This window comes from Brassica oleracea, chromosome C3 (genome assembly GCF_000695525.1).
Source record: "Brassica oleracea var. oleracea cultivar TO1000 chromosome C3, BOL, whole genome shotgun sequence".
Taxonomy (NCBI): domain Eukaryota; kingdom Viridiplantae; phylum Streptophyta; class Magnoliopsida; order Brassicales; family Brassicaceae; genus Brassica; species Brassica oleracea.
In genome coordinates this window covers 6,796,014-6,810,917 of record NC_027750.1, presented here as the reverse complement: position 1 = coordinate 6,810,917, position 14,904 = coordinate 6,796,014, and the positions used below count along the sequence as shown (strand labels likewise).

Here is a 14,904-nt window from a genome sequence, read left to right as displayed (position 1 = left end):
TTTCAACTAGCTATGGATGCAATGTAGCTGAGCCGCATGGATCAATCTTAGTTTCTAGATTCATAAAAGCTACGAGTGTAAATTTGAATCTGTATCTGAAAACTCGACGAAAGAGAAGATGTAGTAAACCGTTGGATGATTAATGACTGAACAATAAGACCAAACTAAACTTATTATTATTGCACTGAACATTCCAGTAAAGACAGTTCATCACGTTTAACTTATAATCTCGACAAGCTCGATTAACACAACAAAACTCAGTAATAATTTCAAATGATGTAGTCTGACCATTCCGAGATAAACGAAGTGTGATCCATCGATTCTCCCGGACACTCCTCATCATGAATCGTCGGTTTCTCTTTTCCTCCGACGAGTCTCGCCGGATTCCCAACCGCCGTAGCTCGTGGAGGGATGTCGATCAGAACAACAGATCCAGCACCTACTTTAGCTCCACAACCGATCTTGACGTTCCCGAGAATAGTCGCTCCAGCTCCTATCAAGCAACCGTCACCGATCTTGGGATGCCTGTCTCCGCAAGCTTTACCTGTTCCACCGAGCGTCACGTGGTGGAGGATCGAAACGTTGTTCCCTATCACAGCCGTTTCTCCGATGACAACTCCGGTTGCGTGATCGAGAAGTATACCTTTCCCGATCTTCGCTGCTGGATGGATATCGACGGCGAACACTTCGGAGATACGCGAGTTGAGAGCTAAGGCTAGTGGCTTCCGCGTTTGAGTCCATAGCTTGTGCGAGATACGATGTGCCTAACCGAGTTTCAAATCAAGTTAACCAAATTGATTAAACCAAGTTGACCAGATTGAATAAACCAAACCAAATCAAATTAACCAGATTGAATAAACCAAATCAACTATACAAACGAGAAGATTCGCCTAACAAATCAAGTTAACCAAATTGACTAAACCAAACCAAGTTATCCAAATTGAATAAACCAAATCAAATCAAGTTAACCGGAAGATGAAGATTCTCACCTGAATCGCTAGGAAGCCTTTGTAATTGAGAAGGCAATGGGAGAAGGAGATACAAGCCGGATCACGAACACGAGCAGCACGGAGATCAGCGACGGTGGCGTTGCGGAGAGAAGGATCGGAGGTGAACGTGTTCAGGAACAGATCGTATAGGAGCGTGGAGAGAAGCGTCGATGAGCAGAGCTTGTTTCCCAAATGAAACGAGATGGATCGCTCGAGAGACGAGTGAGAAAGAATCGTCGAGTAAAGATAGCTAGCTAGCGCCGGCTCCGCCTCAGCGTCACGGCGAGCCTCCGCCTTGATCTGTGTCCATAATCCCGCAGCTTCCGCATCTGCAGCAGCCGCGGCGATCGCTGCCGCAGCTTCGGCAGATTGAGTATCGGTGGGTTGTTTGTCTTTTGATGGAGATTGATGTTGGAGTTCTCCGGCCGGCGGCATCTTGATGACGGCGATGATAACAATGTGTTCCTCTTACCTGTAAACCTCTTTTCTTACTTATCATCGTGCGGAATTTTTTTAAACCATAAATTAAAGATAATGGGGGTCCATGTGGCATGTGATTAACGTGTATCTTCGAAAACAAATCAGATCCGTCGATTATTCTATGCTATTATGACAAGGACATACTCCGTTTAGATTAGATCATCCTTCTGAAAATCGACGGTGGTGATTTCGCCGACAGTTATTACCAAACTTGTTGTCTGCAGAAAAGAACACCTGACCGGGTTTAACATTCCAGTAATAGTAACATTTAATCATTTATTCGGTATAGAAATTCGGTACTCCAAACAAGGACAGAACCAGTTTGATACAGATAATTCCGGTTAGACAAAAGAGAACTAACCGGTATCGAAAATCGGAAAATAAGTTTAAATTACTAGATAATTACAATACATATCATTTAATCGTTTATTATTTGATACATCTCAACATAATCTATAAATATATACATTAGAACCTCTATAAATTAATACTCGATAAATTAATAATCTCTCAAAATTAATAAATTTCCTCGGTCCCAACTTGGACCGTTTCAAAATTTGACACAAATCGATAAAATAATACAATAATATTTTTTTAGAAAATTATATATAAAGATATGGTCCCATTAAAATTATAAATTAATAATTTATATGTATACATATTTTATATAAGTAAGAACCTATTATTATATTGTTTGTTTTATATTCACCATGGAGTTTTATATTTTCTTAACACTTCATATATTTTTGAAGAAATTTAGTAATATTATTTCTAAAACCACATTTAAGTTCTATGCAATATATATTATGTATACCAAATAATATAATATAATTAATATAAATGTCAAATTTAAAAAAATAACAATTAATGTCTATACACTAAAATCAAATATTTTTCTTATCTTAAAATAAAAATATCTTAAAATAAGAAATCTAAATAAGGAAATTTTTGTAAATTAATATCTCTATAAATTAATAAAATTTCAAAGTCTCAGTGTTATTAATCCCCTATATATTAATTGAGAAGCATTTGAAAAATTAGAATTTTAATTTTGTATTAATTAAAATAGGCCCCAATGCATAGGTGGCACTCAATTAGGTTTAATCCCCTATATATTAATTGAGAAGCATTTGAAAAATTAGAATTTTAATTTTTTATTAATTAAAAAAAAACCCAAATCCTAGGTGACACTCTAAATGCCTTCTAAATTCCATTTCAAAGAATTCTAGAGCATCTAATATAAAGTATAGTTTAATCTAATGGTGTCACATTATTTCATACTTATATAACACTAGAGAACATTATATTAACCTAAAATATAGGAAGTGTGTATTCTTTCCTTAAATAAAAGCTACGGAATTACCTAATATGATTTACATATATATGACAATTAATGATTATGAATAATAAAGATTTGATAACAATTTTTGCATCCTTCTTCATTTTTGTTTAAATTTATATTATTAAAAAAACTTAAACAATCACATTAACCATATAATAAAAAAATTAGTTTTTTTTTCTTATATGTTATATTTAAATTTTTGTAAAACGACTTTAAATTACAAAAATGTAAGTTTTCCTTAAGTATACGACTAAAAACATTAAAATGACATGTATCAATTCGATGGTTGATTTGAAAGCTTTCAAAACCATATGGAAGATAAAAGTCAAAATAATTTAACTGTGGAAACAATACTGTTCATTTTTTTAAGAATGTGTTCGATGAAAAAAATATGGTTTTTATGTCATAATTTGTTTAACGTCCCACTAGAGAACATTATATTAACCTAAAATATAAGAAGTGTGTATTCTTTCTTTAAATAAAATATAACGCCTTGATCTGTGTCCATAATCCCGCAGCTTCCGCATCCGCCGCAGCCGCGGCAATCGCAGCTGCTGCTTCGGCAGATTGAGTATCGGTGGGTTGTTTGTCTTTTGATGGGGATTGATGTTGGAGTTCTCAGGCCGGCGGCATCTTGACGACGACGGCGATGATAACAAAATGTTCCAGCCTTACCCTGTAAACCTTTTTTCTTATTTATCATCGTGCGGAATTTTTTTAAGGGCTTATTTGCTAAATAGCCAAAGAAAAAGGGAAATTAGACTTTTAGAGAGAGAGTGGAGAGAGATAGGAAGAGAAAGTAGGGGAGAGGGGGTGTTTTTACTTAGTTAGTGAATTTTGTTTTTTTTTGTGCTTACTGGGTGCAATTTCCCTTTTTTTAAACCATAAATTAAAGATAAAGAGGGTCCATGTGGCATGTGATTAACGTGGATCTTCGAAAATAAATCACGTCCGTCGATTATTCTATGCTTGGATGGCAAGGATATATTCCGTTAGATTAGATTCATCCTTCTGAAAATCGACGGTGGTCATTTTGCCGACAGTTCTTACCAAAAATACTCGGTATAACCAAACAAGCACAAAACCGGTTCGATACACTACAGCTTCTATTCTCTAAAGGTTTCGCTAATATATATTTAAGTCTGATAGTTTTTTTCTTGCCGTCTGTCTTCTAGTCATTTTCTTCCTCCTTCATCTGTAACATTACAGCAAGAACCACCACTTCCATTCTCACTTTTTCTATAGATATATACTATTTTAAATCATAGATACAAACAACGAAATGGTTTGTCACAGTTGTTGATTAAAAAAACGATAAGGAGGAATTAGCTTCACGTGGAACTGAAAATGAAAAAGGTGAGAGTGGAAGTGGTGGTTCTTGCTGTAATGTTACAGAGGAAGGAGGAAGAAGATGACTAGAAGACATACGTCAAGAAAAAAATATCAGAATTAAATATGTATTAGGCTAAATATCAAACCTTGGAGATTAGAAACAAAGAATCGATTTGGCACACTGGTTGGGCAATATTCTAATGATTGACTAAGCGCGGGTTCAAAACTTTCTTGCAACTATTTTGACAAGAATATATTTTTTAATAATTATTATTTTAAAGAGAAATAATTGCATTATGACAGGTATGTTTCCGTTAATGACACGTCATTGTTCATAAAAGTTTGACTAACAGAAAAAATCAATGTATGATCTTACATTGCCCAAGACTACAAGTCCTCAAGCTTGTGATGATACTTTCTTCAACTCATATTTACAACCATCTACGGTTTCCGAGTTTAAAGGTTTGATGCATTTTTACCATTTGATCACATAACCATTTTTTTTATAAGAGGATCGTAAAATTTTCTGGATTCAGCCGAGCTGTGTTCATAAATGTTTGTTATTTCACCTAAAAATTGTTGGACTGAATAAAAGAAAGAAGTAACGATTTATAAATTAATAATGGTTGGCTGGACTGATTTAATTTAATTTTTTATCTCTAGCTTTTAAATTTTTTTACGTAAATATATATGATCATGGGCTAAATTTTATATAGAAGGAAGGAAGATTATAAAATATCCCTAATTTAGTAATTTTTGAGTCCGTATGAGATCCGGGTCGGATTCGGATATTTTTGGCTGGTTACAGTTTGAGTTTTTGGGTCCTGGTAAAATACCAAGGTCCTAGAAAAAAAACCTTAACAAAATTAGGGTTTCATTTACCTCCTCTATGCTCCAAAAATAAGGTTACTCCTTCAGATATCTCAAACGACTGGGCGATGAAAGCTGAGGAACTGGGAAACGAAGAGGTGACATGTTCTGATAGGATCAGTGACCTACCTGATGACTTGCTCTTTCGAATCCTGTCATTGGTTCTGGTAAGAATGGCAATGTCCACAAGCTCATTGTCTAAACGATGGAACTATGTGCGGAAGATGATGCCAACGCTCATGTATGACGAAACATGCCCCTACAATGGTTCCCTTGGATTTGACCAATTTTGTGTCATGTCCTTGTCATTACATGAAGCTCCTGTTCTCAAAACCCTATATATCAAACTTACAAATCAATATGATTCCATAGATACTCTGTTATTCCCAAACATTCGTTCCACTCTCCTGAAGATTAAAATCACATTGTCTTCTCGTTATCACAGTCCCATCAGATTCCCAAATAACCTCAACGTCTTCAAAACACTCCTTGTCTTGAAACTCCACGGCAACTTTGTTCTGAGCTTTGTAGATTCTCCTGTGTGCTTCCCTTCCTTGAAAAGGTTACAACTCACATGTGTGAATTTCCGGTGCGAAAAATCTTTCGAAGGAATTTTATCGGCTTGTCCTGCTCTTGAAGATCTCATCCTCCATAGACTTTGTGGTCTTGGACGTTTTTTGTACAGTATATCATCCCCTTCTCTACAGAGGTTATCCATTACTACACTAGGTGCCTATATGACACGATACATAAGATAAGTGCACCTTCTTTGGAATACTTGAAGATCTTCGATGACCGAGGTTGTTATAATTTCGTTGGTGATATGCCTAAGTTGGTGGAGGCAGATGTATCCGTTCATCTATGGAAAATTAAGAACCTTCGGAAAGTTCTTTCTTCACTTGAACGTCTTTCGATACGTTTATATCCTGCAATAGTAAAATCCCTTTTCCCGCAAACCTCGGTTTCATATTCTTTGAAGATATCATTTGCTTTCAAGATTAAGTAACGTTGTGCTTTTTTTTTGTATCTAGATTCTTGATCTTACGGATAGTTTAATCTTCAACCGGCTTCTTCATCTTGAATTATGCTACAGCTTTTACTCTAATCTACTTCTGGGTTTGCTGAAATATTTTCCTAATTTACGATCTCTCAAGCTTGTCCAAGTAAGTTCACATTTTCATGTTTTAGTAATCAGTTTCAAGAACTTTTGAATAGATCTAATACGATGTCTTTTATGTTTCCTAGCCATATCTCACAGTTAACGAGGACCAACTGTACTGCTTAGTCTCTGTTCCTGAATGCTTGAGCTTCCATCTCGAGAATCTCCAGTGGTCAGGCTATGGAGGAACACTGAATGAGAGAGAAGCTGCAGTTTACATTCTTAAAAACGCTCATTTTCTAAAGACTGCTACTATCTCATTACAGAAAACGAGCATGGATAATGGTCAGATTATGATGAAGGATTTGAGATCCATTTCCAAAGCTTCGGTCTCATGTCAGCTTGTAATCGAATTATAGATTTTTTTTCCGGGAAATACATTTTGGATTTGAAATTGACTTTACTTCAGAAATATCATATATTCTCAGTAAAAAGGTATTGGATTAGCATTTGAGAACAAAGTGTTTCATATTTTTCGTTGACCAAAGTGTATACTGCGGAATTACTTTAAAAAAAAATAATTAAAATATAAATATTTAATTTAACATTTTGTTTATATTTATTGATAACTTGCCAAGTGTTTAACCATAAATAATCTCTTAACCATCCCTTCAAATAAGTGAAAGATTCGTTAAGCTGTGAAACGTTACTTTGCAATAATATGACGTGTTTCCAATGCCAATAAAAAATAACTCATCCAATAGTATTTAACATCTAGAAAACTGTCAAATAAAATGCGTTTCAAGCCGAAATATCACAAGTCCCCCTCGTTCCGGACCATGGCAAAGAAAACTATACATGAAATCTTTTTTATCTGGCATTAACTTAGAACCATGTGCATCTAAATCATATTTTACTAAGATCAATGTAGTTGTATATAAATCTAAAGCAATAACATGATGAACCAAGAAATCACCATAACCTATTGTTAAGAATAATAAATTACTATTCTCATTAATAGCATTTAACAAGCGGGGCAATGCAAATAATAAAAAACTAAAAGATATTAAAAATATGTGATATCCTAAACTAAAGAGAAATCATTTAGATTTAATTGGTAAATTAAATTTATGTGTGATGGTGTATTCTTTTAAAATGATATTTGGTAAAAGCAGTGATCAAAATATTCCGCAAACTAAATTCAATTTTTGTTGGAAGGAATTATTTACTTCGTTCGAGTTTTCGGTAAATAGGTGATACCACCTTTTTCACTCAGAAAATACTCTTAATAGAGTTTCAAGTGCATTATACTAAAAGAGTCTATTGGGTTTAATATAAATTTTCGAGGGTTTCAAGCCCACATATTAAATAAAGTAAAAAGCCTAAAAATGTTTGTTCAGGTTGATGTGCTTCACAAAGTCTACTTTTAGGGTTTTAGCTCTCCTTCATAAACTACGATATTTCTTTTTCCAATCTCCAGTCTAGTTTCAGATTTTTTTTGTTCTTGGAGGCGATGTCAGCTGCAATATTAGGTACCGAAGATGTTACATCCTCGGATATGATCAGTCATTTACCCGATGATTTGCTCTTAGGAATACTCTCATTAATTCCAATAAGCGAGGCAATGAATGCAAGCTTACTCTCTAAACGATGGATATCTCTGTGGAAGATGATGCCAGTGCTTGAGTACGTTGAAAATTCTTGTCCGAACATGACTTCCCATGGATTTCTCGAGTTTTGCCGAAGGTCGTTGCAATTACATGAAGCTACTGTACTCAAAACCCTAACGATCAAACTAAAGAAACAATCTGTTTCTCTTATACTCCCAAGTTGTTTCCCTGAAACAGTCTTCAAAAAACTGGTCGTCCTGAAACTCCACACCATATTTTGTCTTGAATTTGATGTTTCCCCACCGGTTTGTTTCCGGTCCCTGAAAAGTCTGCACATCGCACATGTGTGGTTCCGTTATGAAGAATCTTTCTGCAGACTAATATCGTCTTGTCCTGTTCTTGAAGATCTCTTAATCAATGAAGTTAGACTTCGCGGTCGCCAAAGACTCGAGATAACAAATTCTCCTTCTTTGAAGTACTTAAGATCAAAGATTTCTCTGGTGATATCATATTTACTGAGGATATGCCTAATCTGGTGGAGGCTACCCTTAAAGTTGTTGATCAACGTCCTAAAGATTTTCTCAGATTTCTTACTTCAGTCGAGTTTCTTTCGATACCTTTATATGCTAAGGAGGTAGACTGTTATTGTTTTATTTGATAAACTAGCACTTTTTTCTTTTTATTTTTGATAACCCTTGTAATGTTGGGTGACGTACTGATTCTTGCCGATAAAATTTCTCAGCGGCTTCTTCATCTAGACCTATGTATTTACGGCAAAGTTCCCCGTAATGTGCTTTTGCATTTGCTCAAACATTCCCCTAAACTACAAGTCCTCAAGCTTCAGGAGATAGATCATTATTTGACTATAGAGCCTACTACATCAGATCCACCACCTTCAGTCTGTAACCCGAGTTCTGTTCCTGAATGCTTGTCCTTCCATCTACGAACTTTTCAATGGATATGCTACGGAGGAACATTGGAAGAGAAAGAAATCGCTCGTTACATCCTGCGGAACGCTCGTTGTTTAAAAACCGCTGCGATCTATGCATATTCAAGAGATCGTCGATGCAGGAGGAAAGAACGACTGATGATGAAGGAGTTGAAATCTATGCCTAAGGCTTCGACTTCATGTAAGCTTGTAACTCCACGACATTATTATTAGAATCTTTGTTTTACCTTGTTATTGTTGGAATCTATTTAACAGAGGGGTTTCTTCGGTTGCAAGAGAATATTGAGTTTTGTCTTGTTCATGGTCCAAACGAGACTTTTTCAAGATGATTTTTTTTTTCAGAACAACACATATCTACCAAAAAGAAAAAAAATAAGAAGGAATAAAATTATTTTGTGCTGTATACTAGAAAATAACCAGCTCTACGACCAAATTAAATTCAACGTGCATGATTAATGGTTAGATTATGATGAAGGATCAATGTATTTCAGATAAGGAGATCATGGAAAAGGCCATAAAAGAGGCAAGGTCATGGGAAAATGCTCAAGTTTCTGTACCGACCACTCCTCTCATGCGGCTCCCACCAAAACCCCGATCCATCAAGTCATCAGGTCACCTCTTCAAACCCCGATACATAAAGAACTAGTTCAAAAAACAATAGCAATTGATTTACACCATTGGATATTTTGATAATTTTCAGAAGTTCAAGTTCAAGTTTATATGCAATGAACATATTTTTATCCTAAAACGCTAACATTTGAGAAACCAATTATCTTGATGAAAAACAACTTTAACGTAGTAATATAAATAAGGGCTTTTTGCAAAAGTGACTCAAAACTTGGAGTCAAACAGAAAACTAACATTTTTTTTTGACTCCTTTTTTTTTTGAGATTTTAACCCCACACCTGCATTTTATCTACGAAAATGCCATTAACATTTTTTTTTTTTTTTTTTCGAAAATGGCTTCTTTACTGTCTCAACCTCATCTTCTTCAAGTATTTACAATATTGCCACTGCAATGAATAGTGGCAACAACCTTGTACGAACTGTTTGGAGCTTTTAATGCCCTTTAATGCACGTAAATCTCTTTACACTCTCTCTGTTTCAATTGTTATGAACTAAAAACAACATTTCTTTCACTTTCTCTCTATATTCATCCAAAAAACTCAAGCTTTTGATTCAAAATATGGGCTATGGTTGACAGAGCCATATTTCTTTCGTTTTGACTTACGGTTGCTTTCGTTTGAGGTTCTGGGTGGTTGGAGAAGACCCTGTGTGCAAACGAAGTCATCTCACCTAGTTTAAGGTACGAATTTGAATTTTTTTTCAAGATCTGTTCGCGTAGAAGACTTACTAGTAAGTCATCTGTATGTAGAAGACTTACTGATGAGTCTTCTGGTCAAACGGAAGACTTAAATTAAGTCGTCCAGCTTTGTTTGTTAAAAAAAAACACTCCAGACGACTTATATATACGTCGTCTACGAGAAACGGGCTAGTTTTGCATTTGACCGAATCGTGTCAGATCTTTGACTATTTCTGGACGACTTATAATTCAGTCGTCTCTGGGAAAGTTAAAATTTCAATATTTTATGAAAACTTGACGAATTACGTGTAATTCGTCCTAGGTTAGTTTTGTAATTGAAAAATAAAACTTCATAATTTAACTTTAACCAGACGACTTAATATAAAGTCGTCCCTCCAGAAGACTTAATTTAAAGTCGTCCGGGGAAAGCAAAGTCGTCCAGAATTTTTCCCAATTTTCTGGTCAAACCTTGCTTATCCCGGACGACCTTAAATTAAGTCGTTTAGCTGGACGACTTTATATTAAGTCGTCTGGTTAAAGTTAAATTATGAAGTTTTATTTTTCAATTACAAAACTAACCTAGGACGACTTACACGTAAGTCGTCAAGTTTTCATAAAATATTGAAATTTTAACTTTCCCAGAGACGACTGAATTATAAGTCGTCCAGAAATAGTCAAAGATCTGACACGATTCGGTCAAATGCAAAACTAGCCCGTTTCTCATAGACGACGTATATATAAGTCGTCTGAAGTGTTTTTTTTTAACAAACAAAGCTGGACGACTTAATTTAAGTCGTCCGTTTGACCAGAAGACTCATCAGTAAGTCTTCTACATACAGATGACTTACTAGTAAGTCTTCTACGCGAACAGATCTTGAAAAAAAATTCAAATTCGTACCTTAAACTAGGTGAGATGACTTCGTTTGCACACAAGGTCTTCTCCAACCACCCAGAACCTCAAACGAAAGCAACCGTAAGTAAAAACGAAAGAAATATGGCTCTGTCAACCATAGCCCATATTTTGAATCAAAAGCTTGAGTTTTTTGGATGAATATAGAGAGAAAGTGAAAGAAATGTTGTTTTTAGTTCATAACAATTGAAACAGAGAGAGTGTAAAGAGATTTACGTGCATTAAAGGGCAATAAAAGCTCCAAACAGTTCGTACAAGGTTGTTGCCACTATTCATTGCAGTGGCAATATTGTAAATACTTGAAAAAGATGAGGTTGAGACAGTAAAGAAGCCTTAATTAAGTCGTCCGATAAGTCGTCCAGCTGGGAAGACTTTCCAGACGCCTTATTATAAGTCGTCTAATAAGTCGTCCAGATGGAAGACTTTCCAGACGACTTAATTAAGTCGTCCGATAAGTCGTCCAGCTGGGAAGACTTTCCAGACGCCTTATTATAAGTCGTCTAATAAGTCGTCCAGATGGAAGACTTTCCAGACGACTTAATTAAGTCGTCCGATAAGTCGTCCAGCTGGGAAGACTTTCCAGACGCCTTATTATAAGTCGTCTAATAAGTCGTCCAGATGGAAGACTTTCCAGACGACTTAATTAAGTCGTCCGATAAGTCGTCCAGCTGGGAAGACTTTCCAGACGCCTTATTATAAGTCGTCTAATAAGTCGTCCAGATGGAAGACTTTCCAGACGACTTAATTAAGTCGTCCGATAAGTCGTCCAGCTGGGAAGACTTTCCAGACGCCTTATTATAAGTCGTCTAATAAGTCGTCCAGATGGAAGACTTTCCAGACGACTTAATTAAGTCGTCCGATAAGTCGTCCAGCTGGGAAGACTTTCCAGACGCCTTATTATAAGTCGTCTAATAAGTCGTCCAGATGGAAGACTTTCCAGACGACTTAATTAAGTCGTCCGATAAGTCGTCCAGCTGGGAAGACTTTCCAGACGCCTTATTATAAGTCGTCTAATAAGTCGTCCAGATGGAAGACTTTCCAGACGACTTAATTAAGTCGTCCGATAAGTCGTCCAGCTGGGAAGACTTTCCAGACGCCTTATTATAAGTCGTCTAATAAGTCGTCCAGATGGAAGACTTTCCAGACGACTTATAATAAGTCGTCTGCGCAGTCTTTTGGATTGAAGTAAATACCTGACTCAAGATAGCAGCTTTCATTGATCTGCGGCCTCTGCTGCCCTCGTAAGCCAGTATCGGTGGAGACGGACTGTCTGCTCTGGGACCACCAATACTAGCACCCAATTCCGGCATAGCTGTGTACGTCTAGACCTGAAGAACTTGTATAAACCCATCCACGGTGTAACAGCCAGCAATTTCTTTGTTCCACAAAGAGTCCATCAGCACCTTAAACGCGACTCTCCCCCATGGATAATTCTCAAACCGTTCTAAATCCATCACTAGCCTTGCCAGAGTAGATCGTGTAGCGGTTGAAAACTTTCTCCCTTCAATGAATCCAGTGAAGATGGAGAGGTACGCGAGCCGCTTGCGATCTTCCCTGGACCAATCCCCGCATCTCTTCAGTGCTGCTATTATCTGATCAGTAGTTGGCCCAGCTTCCAGATGAACTCCCAGCATCCCCCAGAAAGAAACCATCTCTGGGGTAACGTCACATTTTGGTGTCTCAAGGTCCTCGATGTACTCGCAGTTTAGACCAGTGAGGTTTTCAAACTCTAACAGTGAAAACCTCAAAGGTTCTGGACCAACGAGAGACCACATCTCATACTTCTTCTTAATGTCCAGCTTGAAACTGAGCATGTAGTGAACCAGCCTTGAAGCCCAACCAAATCCCTGCTCCTTGAACTTGATGAAAACTCCCAAACTCGACTCCTTGAGCTCTTCAAATTCGTCATCAGTAAGAGCTTTCCTAAGAGCAGTATGCAACTTGCTGTTATCCGTATGATACGAAATGCTATTGTGGGCTTCTGGTTCTTCCCCTGATGTGTATAACCTACGGGGGAGTTCTGGAATATCCATCCTTTTTGTCTGCAAAATAATCAAAGACAACAATATAAGTCCAGACGACTTAGTAGACGACTTAAATTACTTACAAGTCTTCCAGTCGCAGAAGGAGTTGGAGTACTCGTCATTGCGGTTATAGATCTGAAAAAATAAACGTGAAACGGTGAGAATGAGTAAATTGATAGAGACAACGTTTTATGTTCATCTTTTCCTCGAGATTGATGACTTAGCGGCGTTAGGGTTTACAGAGAAACGGCGCTAAGGTTTACAGAGAAGAAGCGGCGGCGCTAGGGTTTAGAAGAAGCGGCGGCGCTAGTGTTTAGAACGTTGGTGACCACGGTGGCGAGGGCGACGGTTTGTTCGGAAATAGTGGAATCGGCGGCGCTAGGGTTTAGAGGAATCGGCGCGGCTAGGGTTAGAAGAAGCTGCGGCGACAACGGTGAGAATGAAGTGAGATAGATAGCCGATGTTGAGAACGATGGTTTGTTCGGAAATCGTGGGAATTCGAAATCGCCTTTGAGAGGGAGAACTGTTAGGGTTTCTGAATTTCGCGAAAAATGAAACAAAAAAAATAAAAATCACCTTATATATTGGGTAAATAATCCGGTTAGCTTTAAAATTACATTGGTAAACTTTAAGGTTTGGTCCGGTTTAGACGACTTATTCTGGCTGATAATGTACAACAGACGACTTAATATTTAGTCGTCTGTTTTCAGACGACAAAATATTAAGTCGTCCTAGACCCTAAAATGAACCCCTAAACTAAAATGACTAGATTAACTAACTAACCACGTTATAAAATCAAATTATACTTAAATAGTGTTTACTATACACAGAAATGAACACGCATAAGTAATTTTAAAAATTTTCAAAAACGGTTTTAATGCTTTCCAAAATCTAACCCTAAGAACACATACAATACTATAACATATGTTGATGAAACATAAACTAAAGAATATCATGACTCACTACTTTCACTCATCTATGCTGAAAACAATTGAAATTTGTTATATCTTAATTTATACCTCCTAAGACATATGTTAATTACATAATTCCCATTTTTCACTTATCAAAATATTTTTTACAAAATTTTTAAATTATGTTTAAGACTAACTGTCCAGACGACTTTCAGTTAAGTCGTCTGGACGACTTATTTTCAAGTCGTCTAAACAGACGACTTGCGAGGGGTAGAAACGTAAAAAAAATTCCGTTTTTTTGTTTGGTCACAAGGGGATAGTTGTAATTTCAATAGCCTTTTAGGTTACTTTTGCCTTTGACCCAAGTTGGGGTATTGTTTTGGTTTGACTCCAAGTTTTGAGTCACACTTGGCAATTCTCCCTATAAGGGCTATAAATAATATTTTAACAGAAAAATAGAAAAAATCTCTAATATAAATACTCAGATTATGTATCTTCATTAACATGAATGAAATCAACTTATGCCTAATTTGAATAGAAAGTATAGATATCAGTTTTAATGAATGTAACGTCAGTATGTCATAGGATAAACTACTATTAAACATATTATAAAATAATATATAAATAATATGTGACAACACTACTAGAAAACATTAATTTAGAGACTGCATTTGCAACTGTGCTCTGTAGTTGCAAAAATGTGTGACTAATTTCTAATGAATTTGCAACCATTAAGTGACTACGGTTTATGAATAGTAATTTAGTTGCAATTTTGTGACCAAAACTTGTGGTGGTAATTTCATTGCTTATTTATGACCTATTTGCAACTCAGTTGCAACTAAATGGTGTAATTGCAAAATAGTGTCAAAAAGAACAACGTATTTAGGACCAAAGTATACAGTTACAAATACGTAGTTACAAATTAGTTGCTAATATAAATTAAATTGCGTAGTTGCAAATTAGTAACTATATTTTGGGACACTTGTGTGACTTTAATCAAAAGAGTAGTATTTTAGTGGCTAATATGGTTTTGAAAACACAGGCCGCCACAGTTATATTGAGATTATAACTATTTCACGACTATG

General features: G+C 36.2%; 1 protein-coding gene and 2 pseudogenes across 1 annotated transcript; 2 read left to right on the top strand and 1 right to left on the bottom strand.

Annotated features, from left to right (window-relative positions):
- Positions 1-197: 197 nt before the first annotated feature.
- Positions 198-1,486, bottom strand: LOC106328077 (serine acetyltransferase 5). The gene is made up of 2 exons (XM_013766434.1): positions 990-1,486; positions 198-764 (listed from the first exon to the last, which is right to left on the bottom strand). Exons 1-2 carry the CDS (start codon positions 1,422-1,424, stop codon positions 270-272), a joined length of 930 nt encoding a protein of 309 aa, XP_013621888.1. The 5' UTR covers positions 1,425-1,486; the 3' UTR covers positions 198-269.
- Positions 1,487-5,081: 3,595 nt separating this feature from the next.
- LOC106334236 lies at positions 5,082-6,531 on the top strand (annotated as a pseudogene).
- A 1,094-nt stretch (positions 6,532-7,625) lies between these two features.
- On the top strand, positions 7,626-9,317 carry LOC106334292 (annotated as a pseudogene).
- The last annotated feature ends 5,587 nt before the right edge of the window (positions 9,318-14,904 follow it).